Source organism: Prionailurus bengalensis, chromosome B2 (genome assembly GCF_016509475.1).
Source record: "Prionailurus bengalensis isolate Pbe53 chromosome B2, Fcat_Pben_1.1_paternal_pri, whole genome shotgun sequence".
NCBI lineage: Eukaryota > Metazoa > Chordata > Mammalia > Carnivora > Felidae > Prionailurus > Prionailurus bengalensis.
Window position 1 is genome coordinate 44212987 of NC_057349.1, and position 19667 is coordinate 44232653.

Sequence of the window (19667 nt, forward strand, 5' to 3'; positions counted from 1 at the left end):
CTGGGCAGAGAGAGAGAAGCAAGGTGTTTGGATATGATTTCAACGGCAAGGAAAAAAGATGTCAGATTATTTAGACTATTATTATTGAAAGGAGAAAGAAGCCTGGAGCCTGTGATATTTGTCTCATTGGAGAAATGTTTCATCATGACGTGTCCCCTCTTACGAGTCTGTATGTTTCCGTGGAAGTTGCGACTTCATGCTTTCTCAGGTTACCAGCTGTTTCCCCTTCAAAATACCTCCTCTGCCTGAGGCACCTGGGTGGCTCAGTTGGTTAAGCGTCTGACTTCAGCTCAGGTCACGAACTCATGGTTTGTGGGTTCGAGCCCTGTGTCCAGCTGACAGGTCGGAACCTGCTTCGGATTCCGTGTCTCCTCTCTCTGTCCCTCCCTGGTTTGCACTCTCTCTCTCTCTCTCTCTCTCTCAAACATAAATAAGCATTAAAAAAAATACCTCCTCTTTCACATTTTCCTTTCCGTTCCCAAGTTGCCATCCCCGCCATCTTTACTTCCTGTTAACGACTCTCTAACTCCCTCCCTCCTTCCATCCAACCCTGCCTACCACCACCTCCTCATCAGGCTTCTTCAAATACTGTCCAATCTTCCAACAACCAAGGAAAATGATAAGCTTTCTGATAAGCTCCAGCATAAATGCATCTTTTCCAGCCTTGGTTGGATGACCACTGATGTTCGAAATACTCTGATTAATACATAACCAGCTTTCATCCCCAGTCCCCCAAATGTTCCGAACTCCAAACCGATCTCCATCTTCCCCCACTTGATTGGATGGGCTCCAAGCTCAGAGGCACAAGCGTCAGCTCTAAGGCTCACCTCTCCACTTGGCCCTTGAAAACCCACTTCTCCCAACTCTCCCAGGACCTCATTCTATCCTTTATCTTTTTCCCCCTCCCTTGTGACTTGAATTTTCCCTCCTGTTCTTTCACATCAGCCATCAGATCTATGCAAGCCCACGATTCCTATTTTAGATTCTATATGTGGATGGCTCCCGACTCTGTAAGAGAAACGCTCTTGTTGGAAATTCTAGAAACAGATTCCCAAGCATTGATTTCACCTCTTAGGTACCTCCAACTCAACATGTTCAGTTAAGAGCTGACCTTTCTTCTCCTGGACAAAACCTGCACATTTTCTGTTTCTTCTCTTGCCTTGGCAGCTCCTAGAATTAAAGGTCTTAAAAGCATTTCCTCACATTCTACTCCCACTCACTTGTAAACATCTTCTGGCTTATTCCTCTGAAACATTTCAGAACTGTCTTACATACTCCAAACATCCACAAGGTTTTGTAAAAATGGGTAGCGTCATCACTATTTAACAGATGAAAGTGTGATCAGTGAGGTGACCCGACTTGCCCGGCGTCAGGAAGAGGGCACGCGGCAGAGACGGGATTGCAGCTTTCTGGGAGTAGGTTATAATCGTCCTGGAGAGCACGGGTCATAAGGAGGATTTTTTCAGGACAGACGACTTGGCTCAAGTTCTCCCTTTTTCTTGTACTCAATTCTGTGGGCGTTCCCACAAGCAGAGGAATCACTATTGAAAATCGGATTTGAGGGGCTCAGTCAGTTAAGCGTCCGACTTCGGCTCAGGTCATGATCTCACGGTTTGTGAGTTTGAGCCCCACGTCAGGCTCTGTGCTGACAGCTCGGAGCCCGGAGCCTGCTTTGGACTCTGTGTCTCCCTCTCTCTCTCTGCCCCTCTCCTGCTCACGCTCTGTCTCTCTCTGTCTCAAAAATAAATTTAAAAAACATGAAAAAAAATAAAAATAAAATAAAATCGGATTTGTCTATGGCATCTGTAGGAACACATAGAGAAACACAGAGGAGGAGAAAGAGTAGTTGCTGAGATGGGGCATCCCTTGCTACTCTTGGGGAGACACGGGGCAGCACACAGAAAGCCTCCGTTTCTCGTGTGCAAAATGAGGAACTAGGCTAAAGACACGGTCCTCACTCCCCTATGCCCAACAAAAGTTCCTGCCAAATTCAAGAAAATATGCCACTGCCTGGATCCCAAACCCAGAGATCCTGACACGATTGCTCTAGGGTAGAGCCCTGACAGCTGGTCTTTTTCATAGACACCTGGGGTGACCCCACGTGCAGAGGAACGGAGAACACAGCCACCCATGATGCTATCTGCTACTTCCAGCTGCTTCTCTACATAGGTCTTGCCTCAGACCCTGAAGCCAGCCTACCTCCAGTGGCACGTCATGAAGGGACTCCAAAGCCACAAGACTGATTTCTACTCAGTAAAGAAAAACAACCAGTCTCCCTTCTTTCTCTCTCACTGACGCCCTGTTTGGGTGCGACAACAAAACAACACAAACAAAACACACAACCCCAAATAAAATCCATTTGGGGCAGCACACAAGCGCACAGAATAATACATGCTTAAACATTTCAGCAGAGAAATCAGAAGAAAAGACACAAGAAAGGGGACTGTGGAGTTTAAAGCTGTTCCCTCTAATGTCATCCAATGTCTGTCAGCCAAGAGGGAGCTGGCACCCTCTTATAAAGATTCAGTTTTTTGGGGCGCCTGTGTGGCGCAGTCGGTTGAGCGTCCGACTTCAGCCAGGTCACGATCTCGCGGTCTGTGAGTTCGAGCCCCGCGTCGGGCTCTGGGCTGATGGCTCGGAGCCTGGAGCCTGTTTCCGATTCTGTGTCTCCCTCTCTCTGTGCCCCTACCCCGTTCATGCTCTGTCTCTGTCCCAAAAATAAATAAAAACGTTAAAAAAAAATTAAAAAAAAATAAATAAAGATTCAGTTTTTTCTGAATACTCCATATGGTGATGGGCCACTGGATGTGGTAGGCAGGTCCACGAAGAAGTTTATGAACTCACTTGGGAACGGCTGTAACTTGTGAGCCAGGAGGGAATTAAGGCTCCCATTTTTTTTTAATGTTCATTTATTTTTGCGAGACGGAGAGACAGAGTGCGAGCAGGGGAGGGGCAGAGACAGAGGGAGACACAGAATCGGAAGGGGGGCTCCAGGCTCCGAGCTGTCAGCACAGAGTCCGACGCGGGGCTCGAACTCACAAGCGGCGAGATCATGAATGAGCCGAGGTTGGACGCTCAACCGACTGAGCCACCCACGCGCCCCATGGCTCCATTATTTTTTATCATCACACCACATAAGAGCCACAGGGAGGCTACCAAGTCTGTTGCTCGTCACTTCCCCCAGCCTGTCAATCCGTTTCCATGTAGGCCATACAGGCCGACTAGACGCTGCACTAATAACAATAACTGTGAGTACCTTTACTATTACCAGCGGCAGGAGCAGTATTGATGCTCTTACCTCTGTACCGTTACCATTTATATCATCAGTTGCTGCCTGATGAGTTGAAAAGCTCCAAAAAGCCCTCTGCGTTGTATGAAGACCACCTTCTTAACACTAGAAATTCTATCAGGCTGATCACTGTCTTGCTGTCTTATCCCTTGGGTTTTGAAAATGGAATGCACCTGTTTCTGACGTGAGGCAGTACTTTCAGTCCCACCTGCGTTCCAGTGAATTATTTTGCTTGACTGTTTCCTACTGACCTTGACAGATGGGTGCTGACAACCTCGTGGAATTTGGAGAGAGAGAGAGAGAGAGAGAGAGGGAGAACTTCAGGAGTGGGGCACCGGGAGGAAGGCAAGGTGCTGAAGGCAGAGGCTAAGTTCATCAGAGAACAGACGGTACAGGTCCCCAGGTGGCCAGCCCCGTGGCAGGAAAGCCATTGTTCTGCAGTCGGACCGGCACTGGGTATTAGGAATGTCTGAAGCAGTGGCGGCCACCGAGAGGTCCCTGTGCATCTGTACTACAGGCTTCCTGGTTCCTCTGCCAGAGGGCAAGGTTTTTCACCTCTCAGAGTTGAAAGCTTATGAAGTCAGTACCAAGGGAACTTTGCAAGGTCTTTCTCCCATCTGGCAATTCCTCCAGGGTGCCTGCCTACACCTCCTCTTCCTGAAAAATCAAGGAAGTGACTAAACGTATCATGTGTCAACATTTTCAGCAGTTACCAGATGCCTTTCCCATTCTTGGGAGTATTTAAAGTGAAATACAAATGGGGCAGGTGAAATGTGCTTTGCAAATAGATGTGCTCAGGAAAAGGTGCATGGAAATTCATCATCGTTTTGTCTTTTTTTTTTATAACTTAATATCGTCTGGTAGCAAAGGCTTTGTAAAATAGAGCCTTGCCACGCTGATGGGTAAAACCACATTTTACTTTAATGATTTTTTTTAGTTTAAAAAGGAACACATAAAACTGTCATTTCTTAAGGGAAGGACTGGATCTTGTTACATGAAGTTTCTAGACAAAAAGCAATCTTCTGCTTCAGAACAAACTCTGCCAGATCAGTGCCGACTCCAGCACTGGCTCATCAGGCATGGGAAAAATAGTTTTGCCAAGGTAAACACTGGTCTTGTGAAATCAGACCTGAGGTGAATCTTTTCCTTCTTTCTTTCTTTCTTTCTTTCTTTCTTTCTCTTTCTTTCCTTCCTTCCTTCTTTCTTCTTTCTTTCTTTCTTTCTTTCCTTTTTCTTTCTTTCTTTCTTTCTTTCTTTCTTTCCTTTTTCTTTCTTTCTTTCTTCCTTTTCTTTCTTTTCTTTCTTTCTTTCTTTCTTTCTTTCTCTTTCTTTCCTTCCTTCCTTCTTTCTTCTTTCTTTCTTTCTTTCTTTCCTTTTTCTTTCTTTCTTTCTTTTCTTTCTTTCTTTCTTTCTTTCTTTCTTTCTTTTCTTTCTTTCTTTCTTTTCTTTCTGTCTTTTCTTTCTTTCCTTTTTCTTTCTTTCTTCCTTTTCTTTCTTTTCTTTCTTTCTTTCTTTCTTTCTTTCTTTCTTTCTTTCCTATTGTGACAAACTTGAATAAGTCATTGTAGACCTCAATTTCCTTATTTGCAAAGTGGAGGCAAAAAAAGCCAGCGTCAAGTGTGTGATCAAGGTTAAATACGATTAAAAGTGATAACAGATTTTCAAAACTGGTTAATCATAAAGTGTTATACAAAACAGGGTCTGTGTAGGGGATCAGAAATTGGTGTGGAACAATTGAGAGACACACAGGTCTACACAGAGAGATTTTAAAAAGAGAGAGAGAGAGAGAGAGAATTAGGTAATACTGAAGGATCTGAATACAGAGGTGGAGGCATGAGAAGGACAGACACCAGGAGAAGAGACACAGAAAAGAGAAATTCCAAGTCAGGCTCCAAAGCAAAGCCAGTGACCTCATCCTTAGGTCTTTGCTGAAGATGAAGAGGAGAAAAAGGTGGGGCAAACTTTTGTACAAGTGGGAGATACTATGGTCCAAAGTCATCAGGTCTTCTCTGCCAGGATCTTGTCTACAACCCAAGCATGACAGTTATATGCATATATTTTTGGAATGTTCTAGAATAGCGAAGCTGGAGCTGGCATCAAGCCTAGTACTTTTTCACAGTGTGAAGTTTGGGAAAAAACAGCCGTCTGACATTTCCTCTTCTACCCAGTGCCTCTCCCATTTTTACTTGGCCAAGAGGCAAAAATGTATATGCACAAGGGCATCTAACATCCTTACCTGGAATGTTTATTTTCCCCTGCTGCTTCCATTCTATCGTGCTCCAATTAACGTTAATCTCGCTGCAGCAGTTCAAAGATACAGGATTGTTATCACACGTCACCTTCATCTCTTCAGTTGCCAAAATTCGGATGGGTGTAACATCCATTTTTTTTCTGGACTCATATTCAAAAATATCTAATGTCAGCTTGCAAATATATTCACCTGCATAGAATATACAAATGCATTTTTTATGGCCATGTATATGTATTTCCTTAGGAGAATGATAGCCTCGTCTCATGGGTCATGACAGTATTTCGCCAAACATCGTTTGCAAAAGCATCCAAGGCTTGCTCTAAACAACCCTGAAGACACATTCAGGAAGTGCAGAAAGTCAATGCAGATCATTTCTGATGCCGCAAGTTAAATGAGTAGAGAGATGTTCTAAGGAAGGAGCAGAAATCTCAGTCTTTGCTGGTAAGAAAAAAAATGTGTGGGGATGGAAGAGGTAGCAAGGAGAGTTAGAAGACTGTGGATGATTTGGGCGTTCTATTTAACTCTGCGGCAAAATCAGAATCAATAAAGATGAACAGGACCCGTGGGTCTGCAACCCAACTTCTCAGTCAGAGAAAAAGAGGTGCCCGCCCCCACTGCCCCATTCACATCTGGGTTCCAACGGGGTTATTAAATTCTAGAATGTCAGGTTTCAGACTTCTGCTTCTGTTGTTTTGGGGGACGGAGAGATTACAACAGAATGCAAGAAAACTGGGCAGGGGGTGATGGAGGGCGGTGGTCCTGACGAGGGTGGTAGTTTCACAGGTCTATACATATGTCAAAACTTGTTAAACTGTTAAACTGTACAAGTTTTGAGTATGTACAGCTTATTGTATGTCTCAACAAAGCTCTTTAAAAGTTTTTGAAAATGAAAAACAAAAGTCAGCTTTTCCTCTCACTTTCTAACTCATAAGCCCTTGGTAAATGTGGAAACCGGTTTTTGTCTCCAATGCTATCTATATTCGCTTACGCATGTGCCATGGGATTCATTTTCAATTTTGAAAAGTTGAGCCTGGTGACTTCTTTCCAGAGAGGAAAACACCATATACACATTCCACGGCTTGTTTCTTTATGAGTTTTTTGTTCCTTTCCCTGCACCAGTTATTGGATGAAATCCCACCTGCGTCCCCCTGAGTGATGTTGTAAATAGTGAGGCGCGATATCGAGGTCATGTTGTTGAGCACGAAGGTGTAAACCGAGAATCTGCTGTTGTTCTGGAGGTCGGAGTGCCTTTCGACATGGTGCCAGGACACGTTCGAGGACAAAACTTCAGTTTCACACATCAGAGTGACCGTGTCCCCTTCAAAAATGATTTCTGGCACGATGGTGAACTTAGTTTCATCTGGAAACCCAAAGAAAAGGTAGTAAGATGCCAAGGCCAATGAATGTAATTCACGCTACCCACCGGACGCCCCCACCACATGGGTCCGTGGTGCTGTCTGGAATGAGGCAACACATCCTCCTCATTCCATGACCGGATAGCTGGTGTCTGAGGCCCAGAGGCTTACCAGCTGCCAGATACCGGGGACATGGCTTCCAGTTTGGAATCTTTGCACAATGGTAGTAAGAACCCTCAATGGTAGTAACGGGAATTTCAAAGCTCTTTTCAATATTTCGAAGAGTCTGGTGGAAAATTGCTCGTTTGCTGCTAAAAAAGCCACCCCAGCTAATTTAAACATCGAGCTTCTTTGCTACTGACTCAATAATATCAACAGCTTCCTGCTGATAACAAATACCCCACACCACTGAATGCTCTGCCCTATGTCTTTGATGAATTATAAACAGGGAAAAAATAATTTCTTGCAATAGTCTGTTAAGATTTTTTTTTTTTTTTAAAGACTCAATACCCACGGGCCCGTAAGAAGGAAAGCTTGTTAGACATACAGGTCCAGATTTGAATTTTGGTTCTGTGCCACACATAGCTGTGTGGCCCTAGGGAATTTACTAAGCCTCTCTGAGCCGCAGCTCCCTTGTCTGGGAAACAGTAGCAGCAAGAGCTATCATGGGAGGTGATCTGGGGGAATGGTACCTATTACTGTTTTCACAGTAAAATTCTGGAGAACGATGGCATGAAGTCATTTTACGGGTAGCAATAAAACACAACATTTACTATTTTTGTGCGTGTGTTTTATGGCTGTCCTTTGCTCACACGACATGCAGTTTATGCCCTGTAAGCCGTGTTTCTTATTCTATGTCCTTCATGAATTCCACGTGTTGAGGGAATCAGAGGGGCTGGATTAAGAAGCTGTATGAGACCTCTTTTACACGGGCGTCAGGCTCAGGCCAGACCCTTTCCATATTGTAAACATGGGACCAAAACACCGTAAAATTAATTTGGGGAGCTATGATGTTCCAGTCAAAATATCAAGGTATCTAAATATTTCTTATCTCTTTTTTTAGGCTCCTGAATTAAATAAGATTTTAAAATATCACATTTAACTGTTAAGAAGCCAGGCCTTCTGTGAATATTTAATGTAGTTGACAGATTCTGAAGTCATACAAACTTATGTTACTTACTATGTGTTCTTGAGCACATTCTTTACCCTCTCTCAGCTTCCATTTCCTCACCTATTAAAATGGAGATAATAGTACCTATCTCACAGGATATATGAAGACAAAATATGTGTAACCCTCTGGGCTTAACACAGGAAAGACACAATAACAATGTCTCTCTTCATTATCATTGTCGCCAATAACAATGATTAGTAAGACTGCCATTAGAATGTGGTTATGTGGAATTGACCATAAATCTATCGGCAGTGATTAAAGGAGCATTCTGGTTAAGTGACCCTGCTAATTAACCAAACATTAATTATATTGAGGATTAATATACCACCAAATAAATGGAAATGTTCTGAACATTGCCCTGTGCCCTTTGCAGTTCATAAAGGTTTAAAATAAGTTCCTGATGCTCATTCGGTCGGCTCTTTTTCTTTCTGGTTCTGTTCGTCTCCTCTGCCTCCAAATATAACTATGAGTTAAACACAAACACCCAGTCACTTGACCTTCTGGATATTTATATTCTAGGTAAATCCCACCAACACTATGGAAAGCAGGATGATGTCTGAGCTCTCCCGTGGAATTGCACATGACATAAGTTCGTGTTTCTTGGTCTGAGTCCGTGCACATCCCAGGATCACCCTGGATGTAAACCCTCTGTAGAAGCCGGGTCAAGTGCCGTTCACAATGGCTTCATTGCTCTTTGGAAGAATAAGGCACAAACTCCAAAGCGCCTTTGTGAACTGCATTGTCAACACCATGTTTCTGGACCGGCAGTCAGCCACCAACCAGTAAAACTCGTTTAAGCGGCTAATCTCAACACAATTGAAATTTGGAGGAGAGAGTAATCATCACCAAAGCTTACCTCTGCGAGAGGCCGATATTGTCCTCGGCCCTCAGAACCATAAATACAGGGACTTGTTCAAGGCAAAACCTGTGTGGGTTGGGGGGGTGGTGTTGGGGGTCAGGCAGGGGTGGCATGGCTGGCTGCCTTCCATGGGAATCTGAATTTTAGGCCACTCACTCCTCTTCCTTCAGTTTTCCAGTTTCCACCCGTGTCGTTGCCGCCTTATTTATTCCAATTGTTATTTTTCTCTTCTCCTTGCTTCGGTTGTAGCACTTTCTTACCACTGTGCATATCTCTTTTAACAGTTTGTTTTTGAAAATGACCTGGCATCTAAAACTACCGGAGAATGTAAAGACGAGCAGTGTAAATCTGTTGTGGGGACGGCCTAACCCCTGTGCCCTGTCTCCCAGAGGCGCCCGCAACTGACCTTTCAGAGTCCTCCCCGAATGGACGCAGCGTGGTTCTGAAGAGGCATAGACTTTATGCTGGAACCACGTACCAGAATTATCTAGAACGTCTGCCTCCAAATTCTTGCCTGCCGAATCTCTGCCCAGCTGGCTCTCTCCTTTCTATTTCCCAAGTGACAATAGGTCCACCCACCTGGTAACACACCAGAACACAACTCTGTACCCATCTGTAAATTGGGGGAAAGCATCTGAAAATCCCAGGATTTTCACCACTGCTCTATGGGATCCAAAGCAGAGGTTCTCAAACTTTCCCACACATTAGAATCACTTGAAGGGCTGGTGGAAACGCAGATCGCTCTGATTGGTTGCGGTGGCCCTAGGAATTTGTATTTCTAACAAGTTCCAGGGGATGCTGACGCTGCTGGTTTGGCGGGGGGGGGGGGGGGGGGGGCATACTTTAAGAACTACTTCTCTAAAATAACAGTAGCAATTGTTTAATATCAATGCATTTCATGAATGTCCCAACCCCACTCTAATGTTAGTTTTTGGATGTTTTGGGACTTTTTTTTTTTTTTTTTTGAGAGCAAGAGAGAGAGTGGGGGAGGAGCAGAGAGAGAGAAAGAGAGAGAGAGAGAGAGAGAGAGAGAGAGAGAGAATCCCAAGCAGGCTCCATGCTTTCAGGGCTCTGTCCTGATCACATGAACCACGAGATCATAACCTGAGCCTAAATCAAGAGTTGGCTGCTTAACCGACTGAGCCACGCAGGCGCCCAGATGATGTGGGACTTCCGATTATGTGTTTATTTTTTTATTTTTAATTTTTTTTAACATTTATTTAATTTTGAGAGACAGAGCATGAGTAGGGGAGGGGCAGAGAGAGAGAGGGAGAGACAGCATCTCAAGCAGGCTCTGGGCTCCGAGCTGTCAGCACAGAGCCTGACGCGGGGCTCGAACTCACAGACCGTGAGATCATGACCTGAGCCGAAGTGGGACGCCCAACCGACTGAGCCACCCAGGCGCCCCCAGACTTCTGACTAAAAACGAAACGAAACAAAACAAAGCCCTCCATCGACCCAGATGGCTCTGGGACCCTCTTGCAAAATCTCTCCCCCCTGCAACCCCTTTCCCAACTGCAGTGACATTAGCCTGGTTGGCAGGATCTGTAACGGTGCCTCAGACGGGAAGCCTCTGTGCCAGGAACCAGACAGCCTGTCCCCATGGAGGACACTGTAATGTAATTTCCTGGTTTTAAGCATAATGATAAATACCATTGCTATAGCTAAATAGAATCCATGTATAGGAAAAACGTGGAGATGTCCTACTTACTGCTAGTAACTACTTGAAAGGAATTGTAGTCCATTTTGTAGGTCTGATTAAGGTTCCGCATTACTTGATCATTTGCTTTACGCATCAATTCAGGTGATGGTGTTGTAGTCTTGACCTCGTATGTCACAACCACACTTCCGGGCCTGGATGGAGACCACTCAGTTCAGTAAGGCAGTAAGTGACCTGGAAGAGTCTAGATCCTTATGGTTTATTTACATGGGAAAACAAAATGGCAAGCACAGCCTGGGTACTTTTTATCTTCAAAGGTTCACTCAAATCAACCCGGTTTCAGGCTCTAGCTGAAAGCCTGAGACAAAGGCTTGCACACTCAAATGTCTGCAGACAGGTAACATAAGTGAGCAAAACGGCTGGACGGGAATGAGTGAAGTGAATCACATAAGTTGGTCATAGGGTCACAGCCACAGTGCAGAGACTGTTGTCACACAGCCATGCTGGCCCGAGGTTACCAGATATGCTGAATGTCAACGGAAGCAGAATCCCGAATGTTTCTGTGAACATTCTTCATTGTTAAAATTGGCATCCAACTTTTTGAAACACTGCGCATACCTCCTTAGGGCTGCCGTGGAGCCCAACTCCAGGCGGAGCCATTTACACAGCAGCGTGCAACTCTGTGCCCGTGGCTGGCTGGACAACTTTTCTTGAATAAAGGCATCATGCATGACATTCTTTCACTTTTGTATTTTGGAACTCCCTAGTCTGTGGACTTATCCCTTATCTGTTTGCAAAACCCCTGCAGGCACAGAATAAACACACGTCTTGGGCTCATTTTCCATTTAAGCAGGTGTATCTGTGAGGAGCGAGTTATTGCCTCCCTCTTTGCATTGTCTCCACCTCTACCAAACTGCTCTAGATGATGCCCCTCTAACGGGTTGTTTCTTCTTCACTAACGTAGTGGTCTCTGCCGTTGGGCAGGAATGACCCGATTACAGCTTCTTACCTGAACCCTGTCACAGTCACCAATTTGAAGCCTGGTAAAATACTGTAACCTTTCCAGAACTGGAAAACAAAGAAAGACAAGTGTCATGTATCAAGGTCCAGTGAGAGATAAGTCAAAAGGTTGAAAGCAGAGTAAAAGGCACATATTTTTTCTTATCATCCCAGGTAAAACTTTCTCCTGTATATTTTGTTAAGGCTAACGCCGACAGAACTTTGAAGAAGTAATTCCTCTTGACCTATGTCAGCCTGGGTCTCCAAGAAGCAAACAAACACCAGATTTAATGTGCCAAAAATTTCGCTCAGGGAAATGCCTGGCAGAGAAAATGGGGAGGTTTCTCTGAACACCCATCCCAGGGAATTCATTTTGATTCAAGTCACATTTACGAGTAGATGCAACATGCAAAGCACTGTGGGTGCAGAGCACCGTGCCAGGAAGCTGGGTTGGTAGGATCCAAAGATGAATATGCAACTCTCTCTTCCCTCAAAAGCATATAATTGAGGGAGCAGCGTGTGCGGAAGGTTCTCACGCTGTGTAGCGCTATCACATGCCAGATATGCACATAGGATGTTCAAGAGCCCTTCGGCGCTTCAGCATGGCACCCACAGAAAACGAAACCTCATTCATGTGGTTTCCAAGGGTAAGCTGAGGCTGCTCCTGGCCTGAGGCAGGGGCTTGGCTGCCCAGAGAGTTAAGGGAAGTCATTATCTCAGCCCCCCTGTAATAATTTGTACCACACCAACTGGGACGCTCTATCGCAAATGAGTTCACTCAAGCAAAGCCTTTAGGTTCAGATGAATTAATCCAGTGTAAATCACTTAGAGTAATGTCTGGCACTCAGTTAATACCCCGGGAATATTCTCTATTTTTATATGAGTAAATCGAAATCTGTCTTAAGTGAGAATGCCTCATGACCTTTAATGCGGAATGATTTGAAACCACGGTGCCAGCCTTGGGCTGATCTGCCCAAAAGACGTTAGGGCTTCATCCGTGAAGTGTGGGAAGACAAATAGAAATGCGCCACCAGGTGCTTCTAGACCTGAATTGGATTCAGTGGGCTGATGACACCAAGTCTTCTCTGAATCAATTCTACCCTGGGAGGAAGTTCCACCTATAGGTCGAGATGACGTAAAATCATCCCCTGCGCACTGTTGGATTTGAACACTCCGTAATTCATCATCCCAGATATCTAGGAATATTTTTGATGCCCATATTCATAAACTCTGACAGAATTTATCCTTGGTGAATGCAACAGATTCAGACCAGCCCAAAGAACTTGTTGGCTAAGACGTTCTTGGGGTCAAAACCTACCGCTGTTTCCAAGTCAGTCTTGTAGGACCTATAGAGAGCAGAGGAAGAGTTCTTGAGGTCTTGTTGAAAGCCCACATTGAGTCGGACTGACATTCTTAGGGTAACATCTGCTGAAAGAATCACAGGGCAGTATTTCAAAATCTCATGTTAGCGTTTGAATACACACAGGGCCGAGAAACATTTGCCTGAGTTGATATCGGTCAGTCAACAAACAAACAAACAAACAAACACTTAATCAACAGTTACTTACCTCCCTGGAGCTGGCAAAAAGGTCCCTTGGGAGGTAGTCCTTTAAGGCAACTGCAACGATGCCCTGCAGGGAAGCCATCATGCTCTTGACAAGTGAGATTGTGGAGACACCTTTCTTGAGGCCACCTATAGCCTGTCTCACACGAGCACCAGATTTCATTTCCGGTAGGTCTGCAGACTATCAACAACCAGAACAGTGAGGAGAGAGAAGGTGCTCGCCACCTTTACATGTATAGACTGTAAGTATTTATACTCTGTAGAAAATTCTAACTTGACCCCACATCGCCCTTTGGGAAGTTCAACAGTACTACGTGAGATTCCTGTGATTCCCGTACACATCACCACGCTATTAGGTATGGCCGTCTGAAGGATGACAGCGGATGCCTACAATAATAAGGTGATAGACAGATTTCTGGGCACAAAGTGTATGGTAGCCAGCTTCCAAGGCAGCCCCTGACCACCCCTGTTTCTGACTATTAACACCGTTTTGTCACTCACTCTCATGTTGCCCTAGACTTAGTCTGTGTGACCAACAGAATATGGCAGAAGTGATGATATATCACTCGTGAGATTAGGATATAAGACGCTGTGGCTTCCTTCGGTGATGTCTGTCTCTCACCACTTGCTCCAGGGGGGAAGCCAGCTGCCATTGCATGAGGGCATGTCATGGAGAGGCCAACATGGTGAGAAGCAAGTCTCCAGTCAACAGCTAGTGAGGAGCTGAGTCCTGCCAACAACCATGTGAGTGGGCTTCAGAGAGGATTTTCTAGCTGCAGTGGAGCCTTCGGAGAACTGCTACTCTGCCCGAAGCTTGACTGCACCCTCATAAGAGACCCTGAGCCAGAGTCACCCAGCTAAGCTCCTTCTGAATTCTTAGCCCTCAGAAGCTCTATGGTACGATAAATGTTTGTTGTTTTAGGATGCTAAGTTTTGGGGTAATTTGTTAAACAGCAAATACAGAGTATAAATAAAATTGTGCCTGTTACATTTCTAGTCACACATAAACAAACCAAATACTTTCTAATCCCCCTGGGGACATTGGAAAATGCTCTGAAAATAGTGGGCTTTGAATTTATTTCTAAAACTCGATCGAAGTCATGTTATGGGGAGCTGTCTATTCTAAGAGTGACTACCCAAAGGAAAGTCATCAGAGCACTGCTCCTGAAATAGGAGAGGCACCCAAGCTCTAGTGAATCTGTGGACACTGATGCAGTCCTTTACTACAGCATAGGTGGGAAGGCATCCAGAGGGATCTAGGAAGCAGCCATTTCGGGTTCAGCTAGCATATATTAAGAATAAAAAATTGGATTGGGGTGTTTGGTGGCTCAGTTGGTGACCTGGGTGGCTCCACCGAGTGTGGAGCCTGCTTAAGACTCTCTCTCTCTCCCTCTCTGCCTCTCTCTCCCATTCACATTCTCTCTCTCTCTCTCTCTCTCTCTCTCAGAATCAAAGGAATAAACATTGGAATGCATAGACTAATGCTGATGAACTAGTTGAAATATAATTCAAAAAATTCTTGAAAGACAAGAATTTTATTCTTGCCTCCATTTTAGAATCATGAAACCCCAAATCTGTTAGTGTTTGCAAGGCAATACCTTTGTTTGGGACAAGGGGGACTCCCATATCATAGCTTCCCAGGTGATGGTGCCTGAGAAATAGGACAGCTCGCATAACCTCAAAAGGGAGGCAGCGACCAGAAAATCCCGTTGCACGGCCTTAGAGTTTCTGTATTATGTCTTGCTTCCAAATCCAGGTGTGTACCTGGTTCCCATTTCCTGACCTATGCTGCCAAAATGAAGGGAACTTGCTCCTTATTAATACCTGAACCAGTCCTTGCCGGACCCACTGACTACCCAGATGGATGGGACCAAGCAGCCTGTTGTGAAGGACCTGGAAGTATCTTGGGACCATTTTGTGACAACCAATACACAAACTACCAAGCAAACATTTGGCTCCCATTTGAGATAAGGCACTGGCTATGGAGTCTGCCAAGAGGGGCTGCATTCTGGAAGGCCGTGAAGTCATAAAATCACACATCAGGCCTTTTTGAGTCACGTCACTTGCCTACGAATTGCAATTTGCTGTGACAGTAAGGAGCTCGGACAGCTTCTCTCCTGATATTCCCAACCCTCCATTCTATAGCCACGGGCCTTTGACTCACCTGTGGTCACCTCAATGCTTAAAATGGTGGTGGTGGCTTGGTCAGTGCTGTTCCCTTGAATTGGGAAACTGAGGCTGTTCAAGTAAGTTTTGATAGGCTCCAGGAAGGAGGCGTTTTCAAAACTGATCTCCACATCAACAGTGTACTCTTCAGCCGCAACTCTGCTTGAGGCAACTGAAAGGAAAGCATAGGAACCTGTGAGAATTCACCACGGCGGGGGGGGGGTTGGCGGGCAGAGAGGGAGCATGGCGGACAGTTCCACATTTAAAGGCAATAACAGGACTATGTGGATGCTGGCACATCAGCCTTGCCCCCTTCATGGTGCTCCCTGTCTATGACTTTACCATTTAAAGAAGGAAGGCAACTGATCTTTCTGGTCTAAGTGTAGTGGCCTCTGGCCATTTGAGAGATTCACAGGCTAAGCTCAGGACCTGTCTAGAACAGAAGCAGGGAGATCTAGCAGGGGGCCTTGGCAACATCCAGACAATAAAGCCACGGTCCTGACTCAGAGAAATGAGTCAGGGTGTTTCCAACACCATTCAACCGACATGTGTATATTTTGAGATCTGAACTACGCATGGCTTGAAGGCCTCCAGGAAGAGTCATCCTGTTAATTCCCTTTGCCCTTAGCCTACGCACATAGCATGGGCTCTTAGTTCTCGCTGTGTACCTCTGGTGTCCTGAACATGATGGGTACTCAACAAAAGTAAAATTTGCCCAGGAGAACGTAAAATCAGAGATATCTCCAGCTCTTCATCGCCCTTCCAAATGGCCTCCAGGCTGTTTCTGTGTCTGGCATCCTAGATGCATTTGGTCCAACACATACCCACCCACCAGCAAGCCAGACAATATATAAACTGGAATGTCCTTTCATAATTTCCTGTATTACAGCATGTCTGGTTCACTAGTTGTAAGCTTCTCAAGGGCAGGAACTATTTCTTTCACTTCTCATGGCTTGACTCCATCTGGCACGGAGCTCACCCCATAATAAACATGTGCCCAATTAGCTCTTATTAAAATTGTGACCCTCTAAGAGAGCCACACATTCACCTCCCCATCACTGCCCGAATCTTTAGCTCATTCTTGGCTGAAATACATAAGAGGAGCAGAAGCCAAGGACGAGTTTCATAGCTAATGATGAACCTTCAAAGATTAGGAGAAATTTTTACACAGATGCGTTGAGAAGACAAATTGTGGCTTATTTGATCTTGTCAGTCAAAGAAGGAAAAGGTTAGAGAATACTTGCAAAAGTATTACTTGAAAATTTAAGTCAAATCTGATGTATATTTTGCATGATGTATATTTTGCCAAAAAAATCAATTCTATGTTTTCTAAAAGGGCAAAAATTTTTCCCATAATATTGCCAGATTTGTTTAAAACTTTCCAAGGAATATTGATGTGAAGGACTAAAAATGAGTTAAGTTCATTGTGGGAAACTCCAGTAAATACGTTTTTATTACAGAAAGCTGTAATATTTGTAAACTGATAGTTATAAACTATGCCTTGGAAGGTTGATTTTAGAATCACTCACTAAATTCTACTCCTAAAACCAATGCTACACTACATGTAACTAATTTGAATTTACACAAAATCTTGGAAGAAAATAGGCAAACAAACAAACAAACAAATAAGAAGAAGTTGGGTTTTACTCATCAGCCTTGTTGAGAAGTATTTCATTTTGGCATCCGTCCTGCAACTTGCTGTAATTAACTCAAACTGTGAAAAAAGTCTTTGTCTATCTCTCAAAATTAAGACTGCATCTTAAGGTACATTTCCTCCTTATAAAAATGTATTTACAAGCAGAGTATTTACAAGCAGAGCAAAAAGCCTTTTAAAACCCAACGCAGAGTCACAGGCTGTCATGATACCACAGCGATGCCTAAAATTTCCTGTTTTCTTTCTGATTCTCTGATGGTCCTGTGATGAAAACAGGCTTCCCGGAAGAATTGCTAACCTTAATCTGTGTGAGCCTAACTCTAGACACGGTGGGTTGCCCACAGGGAACATTTGAGAGGAGGGCGGCTGCATAATATTTATAAAGTCTGCCTTGGAGCATATTCTTTTTCCTGAAAAGTAATGCAATGTTTATACCCTCCAGCGCATTCCTAGCTCCAGGATTCTCTTTGTCCGTAGGCAGTCTATCTCCTCCCTTGAATGTAAACAGGATATCCTAGACGGTAGGGTTTTTTAGCAGAGTGAAGTCAATAACAATCCCACATCCCCCACTTCCTCACCCCAGGGTCTGACCCCCACCAGAGCCTCAATGCCTGCCGGCTCACCATTCCTCCCGCTCATCCCTGAGCCCACCTCTCTGTGCCCTTTCCAGACACAGTTGCGGAACAAGCGAATGCCTGGAAAGCACATGGTGATTCATCAATGGCATCATTCCCCACTGAAACCAAGGTGGTCCTTCCAGTGAGATCTTGCAGGGAACTGAGCCACAAGCTTAAAATACGAACAGGAAAGTTCCTATGGTTTTAGCAAATTCTCTTCCACGGGATTCGTGCAACTGTAATTAAAGCACTAGCCTCTAAGTTCCTCTCCGCTCATCTGCTTTTTATGTTCTTCAACGACTTCTAAAGGAGTTTCAGAACTCCTGAGTGCCACTTCTCCCTAGAGGCTGATAAAGATGGGGACCTCTACTAGAGAAGGAAATGCCGTCAGCATGGAAATAGTTCTTTAAAACAAGCTCAACAACCCAATAGTAACTCAAAAAGCTAGGGGCTTGCCCTTGGAAGTCGTCTATTCCAGTGGTCTGCACTTGACTGATGATTATGTACATCTAGGGAATTCAACACACATGAATACTTTGGAGTCTCAACCCAGGTGAGTCAAAGTAAAATCTTCATGGATTAGGTCCAGAAATGTGTGTGTGTGTGTGTGTGTGTGTGTGTGTGTGTGTGTTTCAATTCCCACTGGTGATTCTGGATCAGGCAGGTTTAGGATTTAATGTTCTAATCCAAGTGAGGAAACCAAGAAGGTAATCCTGGAGAGCCAATATTAGCGCCTAAACTTGTTTTTTTTACGTGTGTGTGTTTTGTTGTTTGTTTGTCTTTGTTTTGTTTTTGCTTTTGCTTTGTTTGTTGTTGTTGTTGCTGTTTTCAGACACCCCCTGCTTCTGGTCCTATGGAGACAGTCAGGTGGCCTCCAAGTGCATTTATGCACGTCTTTCTTCAGTCATACCAGATGGATCAAAAGTGATCATAACAAAAGTAACAATAATAATAGCAGCTGCCATTTATTCATTGGCCAGCAGGGTCTGAGGTCATGAGGAAAGTATGCATATACCCATTTTGCAGATGATAAAACTGAGGCTTGATGGGTTAAAGCCACGTAAATAGCAAATGTTAAAGCTGGGGTTTGACACCATATTTTCTTAACTCCAAAGTTCATTTTATTTTTTTTTCCCTTAAATGTTTTATTTAATTTTGAGAGAGAGAGCGAGAGAGAGAGAGCGCGAACATGAGTGGGGGAGGGGCAGGGAGAGAGAGAGAGACAGAGGATCTGAAGCGGGCCAAGCACTGACAGCAGAGAGCCTGTTGTGGGGCTGAAACTCACAAACTGTGAGATCATGACCTGAGCTGAAGTCAGACGCTCAACCCACTGAGTCATCCAGGCGCCCCAAAGTCTATTTTTTCTTTTTAAAAATTTTTTTATGTTTATTTATTTTTGAGAGGGAGAGAGACAGAGTGCAAGGAGGGGAGGGTCAGAGACAGAGGGAGACACAGAATCTGCAGCAGCCTCCAGTCTCCAAGCTGTCAGCACAGAGCCCGATGCACGGTTGAACTCATGGACCACGAGCTGAAGTCCGATAGTTAACTGACTGAGCCACCCAGGCACCCCAAGTCCATTTTCTTTTAACCACTCCTTGTCACAACTCTAATGGAAGAAGATAATGAAAGTGACCACTTTGTAAACCCTAACGTACTCTAAAAGACAAAGCAGGCATTATTATGAAATGTGTCTTTAGAACTAGTGTGCAATTCTCAAAGTCAATTTCAAAATAAAAAGCATATCCAAGAGCAAGATCATTAATAATAAATGGAAGAATTATCTAAAACGTTGTTCTATTTGTTTCAGCATCATAAATGTCTTAGAAATCCACACTGAGGACAAACACACTGTGACCCCTCATTGACACTCATGGATTTTGATCTTAAGTCTAGCTAGGTTTATTCATTTGTGCCCTAGTTTCTTGACTTATCGATTCATAAGTAACTTTACTGTTGGCTGAGTGCCTACTTCCCAGGCACGATGCTAGGTGCTGGGGACCTGGCGTAAATAAGAGAGGCAGAGCTCTACCTACTTCCATGGATCTCCTGCACCCGTGCGGGAGGTAAAGGTAGGCTGAAACT

The 19667-nt window shown here is 44.4% G+C and overlaps 1 protein-coding gene across 6 annotated transcripts in view; it reads right to left on the reverse strand.

The window, feature by feature from the left end:
* Positions 1-19667, reverse strand: part of ADGRF5 (adhesion G protein-coupled receptor F5) — a 99377-nt gene that overhangs the window by 20651 nt on the left and 59059 nt on the right. For 4 of the 6 annotated variants that reach the window (XM_043591601.1, XM_043591604.1, XM_043591605.1 and 1 more), the window contains exons 4-10: positions 15313-15486; positions 13153-13329; positions 12903-13012; positions 11595-11653; positions 10637-10779; positions 6679-6900; positions 5526-5729 (exon numbers count right to left, since the gene is read on the reverse strand). In XM_043591601.1, the coding sequence (XP_043447536.1) occupies positions 5526-5729; positions 6679-6900; positions 10637-10779; positions 11595-11653; positions 12903-13012; positions 13153-13329; positions 15313-15486 (1089 nt within the window). The remainder of the gene's footprint in view (positions 1-5525; positions 5730-6678; positions 6901-10636; positions 10780-11594; positions 11654-12902; positions 13013-13152; positions 13330-15312; positions 15487-19667) is intronic. The other 2 variants (XM_043591606.1, XM_043591602.1) reach the window with 1 other exon arrangement.